Source organism: Zootermopsis nevadensis, unplaced genomic scaffold, assembly GCF_977971745.1.
Source record: "Zootermopsis nevadensis isolate Lab colony 2312 unplaced genomic scaffold, Znev_1.0 Znev_ptg000002l, whole genome shotgun sequence".
NCBI lineage: Eukaryota > Metazoa > Arthropoda > Insecta > Blattodea > Termopsidae > Zootermopsis > Zootermopsis nevadensis.
This window is the reverse complement of record NW_028259134.1, coordinates 15235549-15257571: the sequence shown is the minus strand read 5'-3', so window position 1 is coordinate 15257571 and position 22023 is coordinate 15235549. Positions and strand designations below refer to the sequence as shown.

Below are 22023 nucleotides of genomic sequence, written 5' to 3'. Positions count from 1 at the left end.
AAATATATTATCAAGGTGCGAGGGCAAATAATCACAAAACATATTTTTATAAAACAAAACTTATGTAGATGCCATCATGACAGGTGCTGAAAGTCATAAGGTGGGATGATGATGATGATGATGACAATGCCAATAGCCATGACAATCTGTGTATGCAGGACATAATCCTAACCTAACCTAACCTCTTCCCCATGATAACAATCTGTTCAAATGTAATAACTAGATTGAGGCTGTTAGACTTTTCATGACACTTGGTTATGAACATTGTGACATGTGTAACTTCTCCAAGCTTACAAATTTTAACTTGCTACACTCAGTAATATCAATGCGAAAAGACAACAACAAAATTCAAGAACACAAGATTACACAGAATAATAATTATCCTTTATATAAACTAGTAATGAAATGAGAATTGTAGCAGAACTGTTGAAAAGTTACAATCTGAAAGTTGCAATGAAAACTTCAGACACTTTAGGAAAGTACATATGCCCCAACTGACCCTTTATTGCCCTTTACAGTACAAGGGTCAGGTGGTTGCTAATAGCAAGATATTCATACCAGGTTTCACAAAAATCTGTCACATAGTTCAGAAGATTTTAGGCAGGTACAGACATATGAATGTGATGATATCAGAAGCCAAAGTCTTCCTTACAAAATGCAAAAAGTTGGCTAAATATAAAAATATATGAAACCAAACAATATTAACTTCGTAAAGTATAACACATTTGCTACTCCAATTTGCATATACAAGGAAAGTGTATTGAAGCTTTAAGAGAGCACTAGTTTGCTGCAATATTAACAGTAATTATGTAAGAGTAACCCATCCCATGCTTATCTGTATTAAAGCTTACTTAATGAGATTCACAATGTATAAATTCAGTTACAAGAAGTTACAATGTGACAAGTAAAGTCATAAATATTTTTTTTCTATGAAAATAACCACTCATAACAGACTGTTACTTGCATAATTTTAGCACTGGTATATTTAGAAGACAGCTTGCTAATTCCTTCTGATCCACCATTAACATTACAACAATAGAACACAATTGAAAAGTGAAAAGTAGTTCATTTATATTTTTTTCTCACATTCTTCTGAGCCAACTGTTGTTTATTCCAAGCTTCCTGGTAGCATTAAATGCTTCTTGCACATTGCTAATGTATAACTACATAATCCAGAAAGCTTGTAGCAACATTTCAAGAACATGATAAATGTGATGTGCTGCTAGATATAAAGCATGTGGTACATACAGTTAAGAAAATGAAAAATACACACCCTTATCCATTGGTGTCTGGGCAGTTATTATACGCATGGAGCTCAAAATTGAAAACCTTGCTTTTAGAAGCCTATAAACAAGAGACATGTTTGCTGAAGACAGACTGAAAGACATATCAATTACAGCTTCATCAAAAGAAGTATGATTAGACAGACACAGAGTTATAAGAAAAGTTCTATTCACGAAAGTGGGGCAGTCTGAATTAACTACATTTTCTGTTCTCATATTCCTCTAAGGGCTGTTGGTCGTTATGTTTCTTTAAGATTTTTTTTTGATCATTGAGAAACTGCATGTCAATCGCAAATATATAACACATAAACTGCAGAAATTTACTAATCATAGAAAAAGACGCAACATTATGTTAATGTGGTAAGTCATTACATTATTCTAGATTTTAACAGGAACAGGGAATTTACTATCATTTATCAGGGTTTTCTGTATGTACATTTTTCAAAAACAGCTCACACTACCCTGCCCCCTCCTTCCCAAGTGAAAAAGAACAAATTAGTAAACACCTCCTGGTGTGTCATACCATGCTCCAAACAATCTTAACAATACTTATGTGAAAGTGATGGTAACTGGTCAGTTTATGCTCTGGGAACTTTACCCCTTTGAAAGAACTCTTAATTCAACTGGTAAGAGACTGGCTGGCCCCCATGCCAAATTTTAAAAATAAAACAAAATATATAACAAAATGAAATGCTATAATTAAAAATAAAAGTAACTCAAACCAATCAAAAATTCCATGACAAACAGGTTAGTAATCTTAGATTACCAGTTATCCTGTCTAAAGTTTTTATATAGTTTTCCTCAGTTTCCACAAATTAATCAATAATAACACTGTCAAACAGGCCATGCCACATCCTCCCAAATCCTAACTTACTTGCCTTCCACGAACATCTTCTCATCTCATTTGAGACTATATAATTTATTCAAGTGAAACAGCGTAATAAAAAACAGAAGAATCGACAAGTGACTTCTACCATCTTAGAATCTAGAAGATTTCAGGCTTTCATGGCAGTTCAATGCTAATGCAATCTTGTTTCTTGAAGACAGCACTACTCAGAAGTATGCCACATTGCTATCTATAATGTCTGTATCTTCAAGGTAAAGTGAACCTGGAGACAGTAAGGACCTTAGAAATACACCCCTTTCAACATGGTTCGACTCTAACATTAGGTTTACAATTATTTTTCCCACACAAAATCACATTTACCAATGCTACAGAAAAGAGCCCGCTGTATCGATGAGCTGCAAAGGGTAATACTTGTAGTTCATACAGTGTCTTGCATAATGCAACAGACATCAGTTCGCAAAGATGAATGGTGACAAAACTGTAGAAGAAAACTACCTGTGCAATCATAGAGCCATGTTTCCGCACTCCATAAAATCTTTGTGTGCCTTAAACAAATCAGAAAAAATGCAAATGCCTGCTATAGGACCTGGGGCCTGTATGTTATGTCTCCTCACTGAATTAGTTGTCATTGCATCGACAATTTTGTGTTCTATGCACAAAGTGCACATATATGAGAGGTTATGTCTGTCCATATATTTCATCTCAAAAACTATTCATTGGGATTTAATAAAATTTGGTACTGGAAGTCTATACAGTAAAATCTGTCTATTGAATTTCATTCCAAAATCAATTTCATAACCTCACCAATTACAAGAATTAAAAAAATTAGCACCAAAACACGAAGGACTGCATTTTTCTGTAGCATTGACATACCAGGTACACATTGATTACACCTAATTTATATTCACAAAGCAATTTAATACTAGAACAATGCAAATAAGAAAGCTATAATACAATGTGTGCTAGCAACACCACATAGAATGACACACCACACAAAGGCAACACACCGTGAACAGGAGAAAGAACAAGGAAAATGGCCTCCAACCTGCCTAGTAGTCCACAGAAGACTTCTAATGAACACATCAAATTAAGTAGACATCAGGATCCACAGAACTATGAACATTCAACCACAAAGCCTGACGGAATGGACAAAATGTGTAACATTTATCCCACTTTAATATACTGCATGTCTGTGAGTTCTTGTTCTGGAGAGTCTGGAATTTCTTTGTAACAATATATTTCTACTGTACTACACTTTATTTTGATAACTTTGTAATAATATAAAGCAAAATAATTGAGAACCTAATAGCAACAGGAATTACTATTATTTCCTTCTAAACAGAGAGTATCTGGCAAGGTCTTGAATGTTTATATTACCATGTCAGAACACATTCTAAAAGAATTATCTTGTTAACATTCCTTTACAAGCCAGAAGCTAGCTCCCGATGCATTTAGTTTCTGGAGAATAAATTCCACCAGTCTCTAAACAGTCTTTAAATAAACTACCACAATTCAAGGATACCTGTCTTCATACTCACCACCGCGAGAACCTCAAATTCAGTCCAAACAGTCTGAATTAATATTATTACTCCAACAGAAAAATGCTATATCTCAGTGGTAAGAATTACTATGCCTTCCAATATAAACACACATATTCCGAAGATTACAAATACATATCTCAACAAATATCTTTCATTATCTGTTGCCACTTTTGTGATGTATACCTAAGTTTACAAGACTTTATGCATCATAAAGCAAAATCAAGACTAAACACCAATGAAATAGATTCAGACACAGGGCAAGTTGGAAGTCATGACAGGAAAGTCTACGTCAACTTGCTGTGGATAGTTAGATATGTCATCTAACAGATAGAGAATTTACACCATCAAACAACTTCCTAACTGGTGAAACAGAAACTGTGCTTGTAAAACTGAGCTTCAGAATTTGGACCCATAACAAGAGAAAGTTAACTCCATCATTAAGATCTTATACGAACATGAGGTTTGCAATACAGTGATACCAATCTCAGATTAATTTCTAATACCCCTTGTTTTACCAGCTGCCCCTTAATAAATAAACAAATTAAACTAATTATACTTCAAACTTAAAAAATTGGGTGAATTAATATGCTGAAATTAAATTAATAAAATACAAAATCAGTATTCAAAAATAAAATGAAACAATGTTGAATCCTATGAAGTAGTTCTGGGAATCTTGTTACTTAGAATAGTATAAACATGCTGTAAAATAACACTGATGATGTTTCAAAGCAACATAAAAAAATACAAGGCAGTCCGCAGTAATGTCTAACACAACATTTATACCGAATAGCACAAAAGCATATGGACAGTTTGGCAGACAAAAATGTCAAAAAGCATATAAATGGGTGGAAGCTGCAACTTTCACAGATGTGCTGTTACTTGCATAAATTTCAGAATGTTCATAGCAGTAACTTACGCCACTCATGTTACTAGATTAGGGTTTTCAAACCCAAGGGCATATATATATTTATGAAAAATTAAAACTGATAATATACTGTACTGTACAATATTACACTTTAAAGATGCTTTGAAAAGTTTACATTCACAAATGAAAGCATTTATGACAACACTACATTTTACAATGACAGACCAATGCAGTTCAGAATGTACCAGTAACCCGTTTTATAATAATGTCAATTCTAAGTAATGGGACAAGAGGTGTGCACCGGGTACTGGTTGGGAAACCTGAAGGGAAGAGACCGCTGGGGAGACCTAGACGTATATGGGAGGTTAATGTCAGGCGGGATCTATGGGAGATAGGAGTTGAATGAAACTGGATTTTGTTGGCCCAGGACAGGGTCCGGTGGAGGGCTTTGGTTAATTCGGTAATGAACCTTCGGGTTCGGTAAGCCATCTAGTTAGTTAGTTAGTCAATTCTAAGTTTCATTTGAATCAGACATATTATTTAGGAATTCAAAAATGTAATAGTGGAGCAATGATTTTGGCATGCTTACAATGCTGATGGACTAATGTGATTTAAAACCTGAACTGATTAATAAGTTTTAGTGTAATCTGAAACAGCTGAATTGAGATAAAAACCTCTTTGTACATGTCTAAAAATTATAAAGAATTATGCACAAAATGTCAACAATGATGTCAGAACATCAGATAACCTTCCAAGAATAGAAAGAAATGGCTGATATAAGAAAAAGGAATACTGAAAATTTTTAACATTACTACGGGTTTTTAAAATGTCTTTGCCACATGAGACAACTTCAAAAAGTATAATAAACACTTTTTCTTTTGCTAACATAAAGTAATATCAACTAAAATAAGATGTGCTGTGCATTTAAACAGAAACACAGAAGTGAATGTTTCATTAATTTAAATTAAGCAAGGTGAAATAGAACACACAGGAACACAGGCCTTAAATTAAATATCGTTTCCTTGAATTATTCTAAATAATAAGAGCTTGTGAAGATGTTTAAACAAATGAGAGCAAAAGAGTATTTTCCTCAAGACAACCTTGGAACAAAAAATCATAATTTACTTTGAATAGTACTGGAAAGTCTCAACTGTCCTATGACTTTTGTCCCATACTTCCTCAAAATCAACCTGTTCACTTTTCTTGGAGAGAAACAAATGAGAAGGAAGGGATGATGAGCATGTGATGACCACGACAAGCCACAACTAAGCCAGGCAACATCTAAAATTTCAAGAAGGTTTCACAAACATGTAGAATATATTTTCAATCAGTGAAACAAATTGATCTTTCACAAAAGTTGTTCAAAAAAAGTCAAAATCTGATAAGAGATAATTTATTCTGCAGCGTATAAGCACACTGGTCCAGAATCTTTCATTCATATGAATATAGTTTCAATTTAATTGAACATTCTCAAGGATGTAACATACTTTTCAATAACAACATTTTTGTATATGAAAATTAAGGAGTAACAAATAAGAGAGAGAAATGCAACATATTTCTATTGTGTCTGCATACAAATGTCAGAAGGTTACTGGCAAAAATAGATGCTGAAATGGATCGAACAGAAAGGACAGCAATATATGTGTATAACCAGGAATAAAGTAGCTGTGCTCAGATGTAATAAAATGTGAAGGGGCAACATTTTAAAGTATTTCTAACAAAAAATGTAAAATCAATACAATTTTATTACCAGTGAGAAAAAATCTTAACATACCTTTGGACATGTCTAACAAGCTTGACAATTTTTGTACAATGCACCATTGCATGCTACTAAAATAGAGTCCTGAAGAGAAATTTTATAAAAATTAAATGTAGAAAAATACTGGAGAGACAACAGTATTCCTCAGCAGAGAAGGCAACCCTAAATAGGGGCACGGGATTGAAAGTGACAAAAGTGTTAGCAACAGCAAAAGACAGGACAGTCATTATTACTGCTATATCCAATAAAGCGCAAGGAAATGTTAACATAAAACAAGTTTCATATGAAAAATTATTACATCACATACAAACAGTAAATGATTCTGCGGATATGAATGCTACTTCATGCGAGATGAAAATATGGTCAACAATCATGACCCTTATATGAGGGAAGTTAAGTTCTTTCCAACTGATTTATGGTCTAACAAGACATGTTCCACTGACAAAAATATTTTGCTTTGCTTGTGAAACCTTCTAAGTGAGCTAGTGACAATTCCCGGCTACCTGTAGTCCTCGACATTGTTGGTGGCCATGATGGGATGATTCACAGAGTAGAAAACGACAGCATCCACATTCACCGTGACCGAATCACGGGACAAAACCTGTGAGTGGTAAGTTATAACATAAATACATTTCCTCTTGTGGCCTCAAGCCTGGATTCAAGGTGAAAACCTGAAGTAACCAGCACAATTTCTGAATAATGCAGAAGATTATGGGATTTACCAGAGGAAATCCTTCCATCACGGTTGCAACGAAGTACCAAAAAGACTTACAGAGCATTCCATGACTTAGCATTTATAAGCCAAAATTCACAGGCATTTCTGAATGCAAATCTGACAAAGTTAGGGTGACCATACATTCTTCATCCTGGCATCCTTTGCCTAGCTGCATCAATAAATCCAATCGATCAGCTACTTTACAGCAGAGCACACTGTGTTCTTTAAACATAACACACAAAATGAGAGATTCTGACCATATTTTCAGTGCTGTGTTATATGCCAAGTGGTATTTGTGAGTACTATCGCGTAAAAGACTTCACTCTAAGCAGAAAACTCAACTTTATTACATGCCATTAACACTCAGCAACTTCAATATTTTCCACATGTCCTATCTTTCATTCCTGATTCCTCTTTAACTTACTTAGAGTAAGTATTTGTTTGTCAAGATGCCAACGATGTTAGCTTGCTAAACAGACATCACCTACTGACGCATATCATGAAATAAATGGAATATATGCTTTAAAATTCAGTATGGCTCAAAAAACAAGTTTCATGGTGTTCCTACTGACTGGTAAAAGAGCCAAAGTAGGAATAAAATGTATCAGGCCAGTGGAATCAATCTCATTAAAAATTGACAAGTGAGAATCTCTAATATATATATATATATAAAGGACCACCTTGTCAAGAGGTGTGTTTCAATTACTCAATATGTCAGTATGACATTCTCCAACTATTCCACAAAATAATCAGGATTTTGATTTCACTGACAATCTTCATACACTCGAGGAACACAGCAGCTTGCTAAAATTTAAGCCAAGCAGTGAAATACACCAAGGAACCATTTACAATATAGTTCAAACTGAAGGACTGTCTTAAATGTTCCATTCAAAGTACCACGCAAATAGAAAATTTAGTTGTCCAAAATTAGGTTAGAAATATATGTTCAATTATAATAAAAAGTTAGTGAATCACTACAGCACAAGTTAATGCATATAAGGTAATTTATCACAGATAAATAACCAACACAAATAAGTCCATGCTGTTAATGTGCTAGTGTCATTTAACATGTGGTTATAGTTTCCAAAACACTAAGGATTAGTACATACATTGAAAGAAAAAGCTGACAAGAGCACCAGAAACTGGTGTAAGAAGACACTCAAGAAAATCTCTGAACAGGAGAAGATATTCAGTTCTCTAATATCCCTAAAAGGCCAATCACTGAATGTTGTGGTCAAGTGGTTACATTCCTGCTTCGTATTCGGAAGTTCCAAGTTCAAATCTCAGCCCAGAGACTGGCTATCCTGACTGAGGTTTTCTGTGGTTTTCCTTAGTCCTTCCAGGCAAAAGTCGGGATAGTACCTTAAATGAGGTCATGACCACTTCCTTTCACATCCTTTCCAATTCTTTATTCACTACCATCCTCTCATCTGACACTATAAAATCTCAGCTACTGAAAAAGTGTCATTAAATAAACTATAAATAAATTAATAACAGGCCAACCAGACCTAGAAGCAGCAAGGGTGATGGTAACCTTACTGATCTTCCATCTTGTAGCATAAAATGCCATGAGTTTTGTCCTAATTAGTATGGTCACCCTAAGAAAAGTTACAACATAGAAAGAACAGGTATTAGCACATTACTGCATCACTTGTAGCAAACCAGTACACTTAAAGCACATTTCTAGGGATAAACCAGTAAAATAATTTGGAAAATTTTCACTATGTTTGAATTCAAAGAGGATGTAAATGCTGCTGCATAAGCATGAAGATTTAAAGAAAACATTCGTAACATCAGCAATTTCAGCCATTGAAAATAACAGACTTTATTGAGAACAGGATTTCTGAACACAGTGATGGCTTCTAAATGATGAATTCCACTTGGATTCTAGGAATTACACATTTCAACAATTAACCTTCTGCAATGTTGAATGCAGATGAATATAGTAAAACTGACATCCCCTGACTTGGTCATTATGTTAAAAGTATAAACAACTTCTAAGGGTCGATTAGAATGAGGATACAGTGATTTTAAATGAAGAAGCAATAAAGTAAATGTTACCAACACCATGCACGTATAAAAGAATTACTTCATTAATAAAAAAAATCAGAATGTTCTATAATTGTGGTCTGATTTTTTTATATAAGGAATATCTAAGAAAAATATAGTGAAAGACCACACCCATCAAAGTCCAAAGCATGATCCTACATTAATGAGAGTCCTCAGTACAAGATTGAATCAAAGTCTGCTCCTGAAGCCATAACAATAATGGTTACAGGAGCAATTTAAAAATATGACCTCCACATGGTCTTCAGGGCATGATGTTCAACTAAATTGAATTGTAACAGTTCATAAAATTGAAAATGTTACTAAACAAAGGTTAGAATCAGTCATTATACAGTATGTCTTTCACAAAAGGATGTGCATTTTCTGCATAAAGTAAGGACTGTTCTGAGTCCCCAGTTATATCTTTAAAACCCACTGGTAACTATATGTACCACCTACTTTAGCAATTAGCAACCCTCATTTTGCCCACAGACAGGAAATATATATGGATTTTGTATAATTCTCAGACTAAACAGCGACTGTTTCCTTAAATTGGATTAACCAAACTAATCTTTATAAAGGAAATACATTGTATTTTCAAAGAGGTCAGAAGAGAATTCTTAAACAACCACAAATGCCAGGTCAGTGTTCCATTCCAAATAAAATAAATTAACAAACTTACTCTTGCATGTACATCACAGTAATACCCAACGTGAGATTAAATCTTTTCATGATTACCATATTCATTTTTCTTTGTGACATTCTATTTAACGATAACAAACTTGGCAAAGTACCTGTAATATTTGTATTAATCAATAACATAATATAATTATAATAATAATAATACAACAATTTCAGTATTCATTACATAACAGAATATTGAAATCTATTTATCCACTTGCCAAAATTCACTCACCCAAAGTAACAATGTACATTTCATACAAATATCTTCATACTCTTTCCCAGTCTCCATTAACTCAAGTGGGCAAATGTATTTAATATTTAATAACAAATAGAGCAGTTCTTTCATAAACAGGAACACATGAGAATTTTATACACCGGTAACCAATGTATAAATACTGCATTATGATAAAACACTATCAAACAATACTGTACTATACTGTCAAAGTGGTAATGTGGTGGATTAGTGAACAATGGAAACTATTCTAATCCTGGATGTCTACAAAAGCTACAAGAGAACTAATTTAGTTTACCATATTTTTGGAATATAAACACTGGCATCATGTCATAGTTGCCTGCCATTTTCACAATGCTGCACACTTTCACTACTAAGCTATCTTACAATTTTAGACATGGACATACCTCCTGAGGTGGAACATCAAAGGAAACAGTTCGTAGATCCACCTTGCAATACGTGTCGATGCATGGCAGAATGAAAAAGATACCAGGTCCACGTGCCCCGCCCTTACGCAGTCGTCCCAGTCGAAATATTACCGCTCGTTCATATTCCTGCACAACCTGGTAACAAAACACAAAAGAACTTTCTTGATGAATGAAAGGGATTATATTGTGTGTGTGTAAATTATAACCTCACTAAAAATATATATTTAGCAAAATATCTAGAAGGACGAAAATATTGTTTCTCACTACCTGCCTGGCAAAACAAATAAAACCAGTCAGAATAGCTAGTTGCCCACCCAAACCTCAAACTGGGTACCTCCAAAATACAAGTCTAAAGCCAACCTGCTCAGTAAGTTATGTTATGTGTAACTGTCATGACTTCGACATGTTAATCTCACATGAATAAGCTTCATTAGAAACAGTTAAACATACACGGTTATTCTGCATATTCTCTTCTCTGTTCATCTTTATTCCTTTACAATTCATTTGTAATAGACAAATGCTGAAAACCCTGATTATGATTGTTACTGTTTTTACTATAGGCCAGTCTCTGCATTAAAAGAATATGTGCTTGGAAGAATTTGAGTAGGAAGTTGAAGGGAAAACGTGGAAAAATTGACACTATATCCAGCCAGTCTCAAATCCTCCAAGGCCTTCAGCACAAAAGGCCAATACATTACTACAATACCACCAGATTCAACATCAAAGCTTTTGCCTGGCAGCATTGAAGAAACCTAATAAAGATTCTCAATTAAGACAGCTGAACTCTAAGCTGAGATCTAAATTCAGGAAGGATCAAAATAAATTAAAAAATATCAAATAATTTAACAAGACCTATACATGCAGAGACAACATGAGTTGTACAAGACTGCTTTATTATAATCAAAGTGAGGTTTATTTATTTTACAGTTTTGTGTGTGTGTGTGTGTGTGTGTGTGTGTATATATATATATATATAAACACCAGTGTGGCTGATGTGTTCATTGTGTGATGATGGTGAGAAGTGTTTATATGCTGCTAAGGCAATGACATTCTGTATAAGCATACTGTGTTTTACACAAGTGCTCCAGTTCAGTTCCTCAATGATACTGCATGACAACGCACACAAAGTTCACTTATAGTTTCTTCTTCTGCTTCCTCCTGTCACAAAATGACCAACTACATTCTGTCTACATTTCTCCAGTTTGAACTTTATGACTTCAGCCCTGAAGATGGAGACAACATGTTTATCTGAAATGCTGGCATCTACTTTCAAGTCCACACGGTATTACAACCCAGAAGACCATTAACAGCTTCACCACTGTGAGAACCTCACATTTCACAATTATATTTGTAGTTTGTTTCTTATTTTATTTACCATTAAAAGCCCATATGTCCCACCTGCTTCAACAATCAAGTATTCATTTTATATCATGCTTCGGACCAGAGATACGGAATGCGCGCTGGTTCGAGTCTCGGGGGAGAAGAAATTTTCTCATGAGCTTTCGACCGGTGCCAACCCAGCATCGTGAGGAAATTGGGGAGCTACAATGAGTAGCGTAATCTAGTCAGGAAAGCTAGCAATGGCTGGGGGTTCGTCGTGCTGACCACACGTCGCCCTATATCTGGCTGGATGATCGTTCACCTCTGCTTAGGCGTGTGAACGTGAGACCAGCAGCCAGCTAGTCGGCTTTGGCTCTCAGAGGGCTGTTACGACACAGATTTAATTTTTAATATAATTCTCGAAGTAAAAAGTCATTATTTCTTTGCAGTATGAACTGCATTCTTAATTATTATTTAAATAAGCTTCAACTTCAAACAGTTAATAACATTTGCATCAGGAAGGGTTCTCTTACACTCCCCCACAAGTACCCTGCATATGTAGATTCCATTATTTGATCTCTCCAGTTAATCCTCATTTCACCCTGTAAATTCCATCTTTAATTATGAATATCCTGCAGGAATCCTATCATCCACCTTTAACGTACATGAATACCACTGTATCCATAATTTCACCTACGTTTCTTGAACTGTTTCTACCTTCTAATCTTGCCTCACATCCTGGTTTCAGATGTTATTCCATTCTTCAACCCAGATAATATGAAATCAGAATCAAAAGCTAATTTATTCCTGATAAATTACAGGTATATTTGTAAACAAAACAAGGTCTGGGTATTTCAGTCTATGTTTCTATAGTAAATGCATGTTAGAACTGCATTCTTACCTTGAAACTGAGGCACAGTGAGATGGGGAAGGTCACAATAAACAGTAAGATTGAGGCTGCAGTTGCAATAAATTCAATGCAGCCCATTGGCTCTGGTTCAGCTGAAACAATAATTAAAAAACAGGTTAGAATTCAAACAACAATACCCAAATCTCAAAGAATAAAGCACATCACTCCATGCAGCCCTACTGCTGTATATGCTGCCTACAATGACAGAAGATGGTAAACTTAAGAATATTTCAAGCTTAAGTTAGTAATTTTGCCAAATGTCACCTTTATATTAAAAACATGCTTACTTCCATATAAGAGAAATATTAAACCAAATATGTCACATTTTTAAACAGAATCATTCACTGCATTATCAAATAAAGTAATATTTAATTTCACAAACACAATTTTTTATTGTACCAATATAGTGACTGAAATTTTAAGTTCCGAAAGTCCTCTCTGCCTCTTTTTAACTAGTTGGGTTTTAGGTTATACAGAATACAAAAGGAACAGTGGCACACCTGATACAGTTTCCCCCACCTAAATATCAGCAACCATTACTCGAAAATAACTAAGAAAAAGTGACAGTGGAACCACGGTTCCAGAGAATCTGACGTAAATACGTCTCTGTATTTAAATTATATTTACGTTTCTGTAATGTAATGTAATGAAATTAAATTTAATGTAAGAAATGAAATGAAATGTAATGTAATGAAACATAATGTAATGTAATTCAATTCATTTATTAAAGTGCTTGACAACAGCCAAAAAGGCCAATAATGAAACATAATGTAATGAAATATAATGTAATGTAATAATTCTTATGTAAGATAAGTACTTGTGATATTCTAAAAGGTTTTTACCAGATTTACATATAAAGACAATGTCGTATGACAGGGTGGTTCACATAGCCCTAAAGATGTAAATGTTGATTTTCTGGGTGAGAAATACAAACATCTCAGAAAATGGATACCATATATTCTTCTAAAACATTGGTATCCACATATAAGTACATACAGAAGATCAACATTAACACAACATAACTGTAATGCATAAGTAAGCATTTATATTTTCTATTCTCAACTAACTGAAAACAGATATATGATTGACTAACACAGTAAGTTAAAAATATAATTAAACTATTCACATTTAAACAAATGTTAGAAGAAATCAAATATTTACGCACTACGGATATAAAAACATGACTCAAAATTTCCATGGGGTAAAGAGAAATATGTAGACAGAGAACTGAACCTACATCCATGCATTATTCTTTCAGCATCAGGTTCAATTACAGTGCACAGTTCCTAAACTACTTGTTTATATTATAATCTTTTAATGTATTCAACAAATCACAAACAAAATTTCAGAATCATGCATAAAGTAACTGTAATGAGTAAAAAGTGTCATTTTACCCTAAAAGATATGTTCTCATTCTTACTGCTAATCTAAAACTAAAACAAAGTGGAACTTCACTGCAAACATCTACTGCACATCCAGCATACAGTGAAACCACATTTTCAATTAAAATGGACAACAATGCTAAACATTTTTAAAAATAAAATAAGTTTTAATATTTACAATTTGAATGTCAACAGAAAATAAAATAATGCATTACTACCACTAGAATCTGAAATACAGCTTACTTTCATGAGCTATACGTTGTTGTGCTTCTTGAAGAGGAGTGTTTTCAAGTTCAATTTTTTCTGCAGCTTGTGAGAAAGACATGGCTAATGGAACACACTTTCTAAAGTTCAAAACTGACTAACTAGTTCCACTTTTTAAAGTTTAATAATTTCTAACTGGACACACTTTGTAAAGTTTCAGCATCACTTCCAAAACTTTTCTTGAAACACACACACACCACAAAATACTTTTTCATTTGAAGACAGTCAGCATGTACCTAACTGCCTACTGTCGCAACACTGCAACTGGATAGCATACACCTACAGATACAGACAGTCCCGCTCACTGAAAGTGTTATCAAAAAGTAAATAATAGCTAACAGGTCCCAGAATTTCACATTGGATGTTTCATAACCTCGATCAAAGCCTCGGATAGACGGACCTAACAGAGGACCGAATGGAAGAGAATTGAGGAGGCCGTGGACCGAATACAGACCGGAGTGCCATAGAAGAAGATCTCAAAAGGAATCAACAATTTCCAGTTCATAAGAAGCAATAATATATTTTCTATGGTTTGTTTTTACTTCTGTATCATACAGATATCTTCCTAGTAAGAATATATCAACCACTGAAACTATCTAACTAACTAACTAACTAGATGGCTTACCGAACCCGAAGGTTCATCACCGAATTAACCAAAGCCCTCCACCGGACCCTGTCCTGGGCCAACAACATCCAGTTTCCTTCAACTCCTATCTCCCATAGATCCCGCCTGAGATTATCCTCCCATCTACGTCTAGGTCTCCCCAGCGGTCTCTTCCCTTCAGGTTTCCCAACCAGTACCCGGTGCACACCTCTTGTCCCATCCATGCGCGCTACATGTCCCGCCCATCTCACTCTTCTCGACTTAATCACCCTCACAATACTGGGGGAGCAGTACAGATTTTTAAGCTCGTCATTGTGCAGTTTTCTCCACGCCCCATCGTCTTCCCTCTTAGGCCCAAATATCCTCCTCAACACCCGATTCTCAAACACCTGCAATCTGTGTTCCTCCCTCTGAGTGAGAGACCATGTTTCGCACCCATACAAAACAACAGGCAAGATTATTGTTTTGTATACTTTAATTTTCAGGTTCTTAGAAATCAGACGGGAAGACAAAATATTTTGGACTGAGAAGTAGCAAGCATTTCCGGAATTTAGTCTCCTCCTAACTTCCTCACAAGTATCATTTTGATTTGTTATTGTTGTTCCCAAATATTTGAACTTTGTAACCCTTTCAAAGGATTTATTAGCTACCCTAAGATAATTTTGCCCGCCTGTCTTCTGATGACGAGATACTAACATGTACTTAGTTTTTTCTGAATTTACTTCCAGCCCCACTTGTCTACCAGCCTCTAGTAAAACTTCTGCGTTCCTCTTTATTGTATTTATATCGTCCCCCAATAAATTAACATCATCAGCATATGCCAATAGCTGATGTGTCCCGTTCAATTGCAAACCCTCCTGCCTACCTTGGACCTTCCTGATGGCGTATTCTAGCGCAAAGTTAAAGAGCAAGGGAGACAAAGCATCTCCTTGTTTTAGACCGTTCTTGATGAGGAATGTCTCAGATACATATTTACCTACTCGAATTTTGCTGCAGGTTTCATTTAAGCACATTTTTATTAGACCCACTAGCTTCTTTGGTATACCAAATTCAATAAGAATATTATATAGCACTTCTCTCTTCACAGAGTCATAGGCTTTTTTGAAATCTATAAATAACTGATGTACAGTCCCACCGAACTCCCATTTTTTCTCTAGTATCTGACGAATGCAAAAGATCTGATCAATCGTTGATCTGTTTCGTCTGAACCCACACTGATGATCCCCAATAGTTTCATTCGCATATGGGGTTAATCTTGCCAAAAGAATGTTGGATAGAATTTTGTATGAGGTTGATAGCAGCGATATTCCTCGGTAATTACCACACTCAGTCTTGTCCCCCTTCTTATAAATAGGAATAATTATGGATTCCTTCCATTGATGTGGCATCTCTTCCTTATCCCAAATTAACTGAATAAGCTTATGGATCCTCATATGCAACCCTTTGCCACCTGCTTTAATTAATTCGGCCGGAATCTGATCAATTCCTGGAGATTTATAACTTTTCAACTTCCCAATGGCTAGTTCCACTTCATCTAAGCTAGGTTCTGGCACCAACAGTTCAGCTGTATGCATTTTAATCTGTCTAATATCACCAGTATTATGAACATTTAAGAGCTCGCTAAAGAAATTTTTCCACCTATTCACAATTTTTATTGGATCTGCAAGCAAATTGCCACTATCATCCTTTACCAAATTAGTCTGGGGTTGATATCCTTTCTTAAAGTTATTAATGCCTCTGTACAGGTCTCTGATGTTTTTTTCCTTATTATTTGTCTCAAGTTCAGCAATTTTGCCCTTCAGGTATTCCCTTTTCTTAGTCCTAAAGGTTCTACTAGCCTCACGTCTCACGTTACATAGATTATCCGCATTTGTTTTGTTTGGGTTCTGCAACCATTGAAATTTTGTTTGCTTCCTTCGATCTATTAATTTTGAACATTCTTCATCAAACCACGGTTTATTTTGCTTTCTCCTGTAGTATCCTAGTTTCTCTTTTGCTGAAATTTTGATGCAGTTTCTGACATTTTCCCACTCCCTGTTGATGTCCACACTTTCATTATCCTCATTTGTCTCTAAAATTTGAAACCTATTCGAAATTTCAACTTGATATTGTTCCTTTGCCTCTCCCTCACTTAATTTTTTCAAATCAAATCTTTCTGTGTCAAAATTTTGTTTAGTTCGTCTACTTACTGAAAGCCGCTCCCTCACTTTTGCTACCACCAGATAATGATCAGTGTCGCAATCTGCTCCTCTGAATGATCTCACATCAATTACATTTGTCTGCCTTCTCTTATCTACTAAAACATGATCTATTTGATTGTGTGTTCTGCCATCTGGGGAAGTCCAAGTGTATTTATGAACATCACGGTGTGGAAATTTTGTACTTTTTACAATTAAATCTTTTGACGTAGCGAAGGTCACTGCTCTGACGCCATTATCATTACTAAGTGCATGGAGACTCTCGCTGCCTATTGTGGGTTTGAAGACATCCTCCCTCCCAATTTTTGCATTGAAATCTCCTAGCAGAATTTTCATGTGATACTTGCCAAATGTATCAAATACTGATTCCAATTCTTCATAAAACTATACCCACACTTTATAATCATCTACTACTGAGACAACTAACAAACTTCCTGTTACTACAGTTAAGGTTCAACAACACTAATGTCAAAACATGCACTGAGCATGCTGGTGTAGTGATAACACTCTGGACTTGTATTCAGGATATACATGTTTATTTGAACTTGACTCAAAACAATCCCAAGAGCATGTGGTTAAGCCACAGACATACTGTTGCATGACTTTCTGTATACACCAAATTTATATTATGTGTAGTCTGAGGAAGAAATGGGTTAATAAGTATGATGTTATGATGATTATCATCATTTTCCCATCTCTCCAGTGAATACTAGAACAATATCTTTAGAATATGCCTCAATCACCTTCAAAACCTTAACTAACCCTCTTCCCATCTCATCAGACCCTGTATGTGCAATGCGCTTGAAAGAGATCACTAAATTACCTAAGAATGAATTTTAACCAGAGTCTGCCATTAATATGACCCTAAGAAAGCTTCACATATAACAATGGTCAAAATTAAAGTTTTGTCTGTTTTATTATACATTTCTTTGACAAATACAGATTGAGAGTTCTAAGCTGAATGAGAGCTCACATTTCCTAATAAATTGTAAAATCATGAAGAAATTTGTGTGAAGAAATAATTCTTTCAAAAGAAACTTCCAGGAAAATAATTACAGTATATGTTCTTTGTATTTTAAGTAATTTCTTGATACAGTGTTATTAATTTAAAGTCCTGAAAGGAGCATCAGGCAGAACCAATTTTAAAACAAAGAACTTTCTTTTCCAGGAATCTTTCAGTAAAAATTATACACTGATATCGACAGTGAAAAAATGGTTGAAATATAAATGCTTCCACAATTATTTTCATTACAAAAAAGCATGTGATATATCAGCTTTTAAGGTTTGACAGAAATGTGACACGCACTTTATCAGCTTCACTGATTCATTGTTAAATTAATTCACAAGAGTGAGAATGCACTTTTACATTAAACCATTCCAAAAATACTCTTTTAACTTCAAAAATTCAAAATTGATTTATCTTTCTACTTAACCGTTCATCAAGCAAGCTTTTAAATGCCATACAGATTTTGTGCTGGCTGGTACAATGAGAAAGACATTTAGGAATTATATATGATATATATGCTATTAGAGCTGCTTAAATTTGAATTCTATCCTTAAGTAACATGCACAGGCATGATGATACGAAAATAATTACTTGCACCAAGTGACAAATTAATGTTTCTATATGTTATTAAACAGTTAGTTATTCACCAAATTCTATAAAAAAAACTAAATTACAAAAACTGGTATATAAAAATATACCTCTTGCTTCTTACAGGAAATATTAGTGACTGTATACTCCCATAGGTCTACATGCTGAACCTAGTGCTGCTAAGTGCTCTATCACATTTAATATATTTTATTAATTACTTCTATACACCAAATTAAAAAAACAACATACCCATTAATTATTCAGTTACAGGTAATCCCTAGTCTCATGCATTTGTTTTTTTTAATAACCAGTTATTCTCTTCATCTACTATTAAACATTTTAATTGTCGCAATGATGTGCCAAGGCAACACAGTAAACGTATACACGGATGGACATACACATGGATGGATGTATTTAGAGTATTTTACACTCACAAAACTCAACTGCACACTCCACTCCTCCAGAGTCTGTCCTTGTGCATTCAAAATCCATTTACTCACTTCTTAAGGCTTCAAATACTGTGCAGTGGTTGCATGTCTGATTCAAACATCACATTCTAACACAAAGCATATGCGCTACATATCACATAATCATATTTGGTCTAATTATATATATTTAATTTATATAAATTACACAACACTGCTTATTTGTAATGAAAGCCACATTCAATGCTGACAATAAATAAAAAATCACCTGTGTATTATGTTCATTACTGATTTAGTAGTTTATCATCTAATTAACAAGGGTAGAACTGCGTACTTCAATGATTTTATGATTTCATATACTCAACTGGTCTTGCTCTACATACTATATTATCTATTCTTACTAAGCCAATCACATTACAAGCATTTTGTATTTTGTTAAATAGCCACAATATTTAAATAATTTCTGAGCCACTGAAAATCTTAATAAGGTGTACAATATATTTTACATGTGATGTAACTATTTTTTGTATGATGAATCATATGAAATTAAATTTGGGCTTCACATAATTACAGAGGACTGATATAAACCAAAACAATAATTAGTCAAAATGGAACATCTCATTATTAAAAACAGAGACAAATTATCAGAAATATATACCTCTAAAAACCCATGGCAAATGCTGCTTTCTCCCAGCATTCAAACATGATTATTGCAGTTTTCATTAAGACTTGCAACAAATACAACAGCAAATTACGAGAAAACCAATCTCTTATCACACACATTCAACAGGCTAAATTTTATCCTTCAAATATGGTAATGTGGTATGTGGCATGTGCATGTAATACATATTCTGAATGTGTTCTGAAAATAATTGGATAAATGACACCATTTTATCACTTTCAAACTTAATTTCAATAGAAACTCTCAACTTGCTAGCCTATTGAATGGATCATCAGAGGAGTATCTGAATAGATAAGGAATGGAAAAGCATACAGTTTCTGGTCCTTCTACCAAAATACTAATCACTGTATTTTCCTTAAGACTCAACCACAAACCCAGCTCAGGAGAGTCAAACTATGGGAAAGTACAATTATTTTCATCATACATATTTAACCACGTGTCTGCAGTGGTAGTGCGGTCTGAGGCGTGGGCCTTGTGCTGCTTGGTCGCTGGGACTGTGGGTTCGAAACCCACTCAAGCCATGGATGTCTGTCCGCGTTTTTCTGTGTTGTGCTGTCCTGTGCACAGGTAGAGGCCTCGCGACGGGCTGATCCCTCGTCCAAGGAGTCCTACCGAATGTCTACAGATCAAGCCAACGAAAAGTTGGGACCCGCAGTGCTCAGGCACTTGAAGAATGGGTCGTTCCCAGTATATTTAACCATAACAGATCCATTGGACAAACAACAGAAACCTTGGACACAGAAATATGAATGCACTAAGCCATAAACAACTATTCCACCAAGCTAAATGTACCATTCTCAACAAACCAACATTTCTTAATAGAAGATGGCTGTCTTATGGTTGTTGCTCCATGTAGTGTGGTAGAAGTTTACCGATGTTTCATAGGTCCTTGCTGCCTCCACCATCAGAGCAATGATGGAGGCAGCAAGGACCTCTGGAAACGGAAAACTTCTACCAGACTATACAGTGCAACAACCAAAAATATAGCCAACAACAGACTCACAGCTGTTAAAACCTCAAATCATAAATTTTCATTAGATTTAGTTTTGCAAAGCACACTGCATTTAAGATTTACTGCACACAGTTCTCTTTGTTGAAGTACAGAATAGGCTGTTGACTTCAGAGATAACTGTCAACTATCACTGAAGGTGTGTCCATTAATATTATCAAATGATTCAAACATGAATTCAATTTAACTAAACCTAACCTAACAATCTAACATAATATTATCAATGGGACCAATCATAATAAGAACAACCACTGTAATATGTCAAAAATACAGTAGTTCAATAAGGCATCCACCAGAATAAAACACTTATGGTACTTGCTGTCTTAAAATTCCCAAAAGGTTCTGTTTACCCACTACAAATGTGCTATTCACAACTCTTCTGGTGGTTATGCATTTCCATTGCAGGCACAGTATACAATTTCACGAACTATTTCACAAATATTTTTTTCTATTTAATACATTTAACCTATCTACCTACATTACAGGTCACCAATACTCATTTCAATAGCCTAACTTTTTCCTCATTTTCACAGGTATTCAGTATCCTAGGGCCAAGGCACTCAATTGCCACATTTGTAGACCTCTGAAAACGTCATAACTATGTGCCAAACTTTGCCAGATCCACACAGTGTTCATATACTTGTCAGGTATAAATGGATTTTGATACAATTCATATTATGGATTTCTGTAAATCATAGTGAAACACTTTTGAAGGAAGAAGCTCAAAATATAATTCCCACCTTAGTTTAAAATAAAAACATGTCTTATTAAACGACTGTTTTAGACAAACATCGACAATTCAGGAAATACAGATATTTCATGTAATTTTTGTTTTGCTACAATCGTCACTAAAGCGAATAAATATTTTGACGAACATAACTGATTAACCATGGCTGGGAGCAAGGTACACAAAAATATTATGTTTCCATTCAGCGAAACATTACTAGACAGTTTTAAATTTCGTGTTGGATTAAATTTGATGTAGGGGTGACTGCATTCCACATTTTTTTTGCGACACTTAAAATGCGGTCATAAAAGCGTGTTTACTATTAATTTTTTTAAGAACAGAAATGACATCGGCACTAAAATGTAAGGTTATGTTTTCAAAAATACGAAAATCAGTATTTACATAGGCAGCTCTCAAATCACACTAATTCCAACACCACCATTAACCCGTTTATAAACGAATAAGCCCAACACGGTCACATGACCTTTATATTCGATCGTGAACTCGA

General features: G+C 34.8%; 1 protein-coding gene across 19 annotated transcripts in view; it reads right to left on the bottom strand.

Annotated features, from left to right (window-relative positions):
* Positions 1-22023, bottom strand: part of LOC110839908 (band 7 protein AGAP004871) — a 76906-nt gene that overhangs the window by 10357 nt on the left and 44526 nt on the right. For 14 of the 19 annotated variants that reach the window (XM_022084502.2, XM_022084490.2, XM_022084491.2 and 11 more), the window contains 2 exons: positions 12622-12722; positions 10380-10535 (listed from right to left, as the gene is read on the bottom strand). In XM_022084502.2, the coding sequence (XP_021940194.1) occupies positions 10380-10535; positions 12622-12722 (257 nt within the window). The other 5 variants (XM_022084492.2, XM_022084499.2, XM_087350777.1 and 2 more) reach the window with 5 other exon arrangements.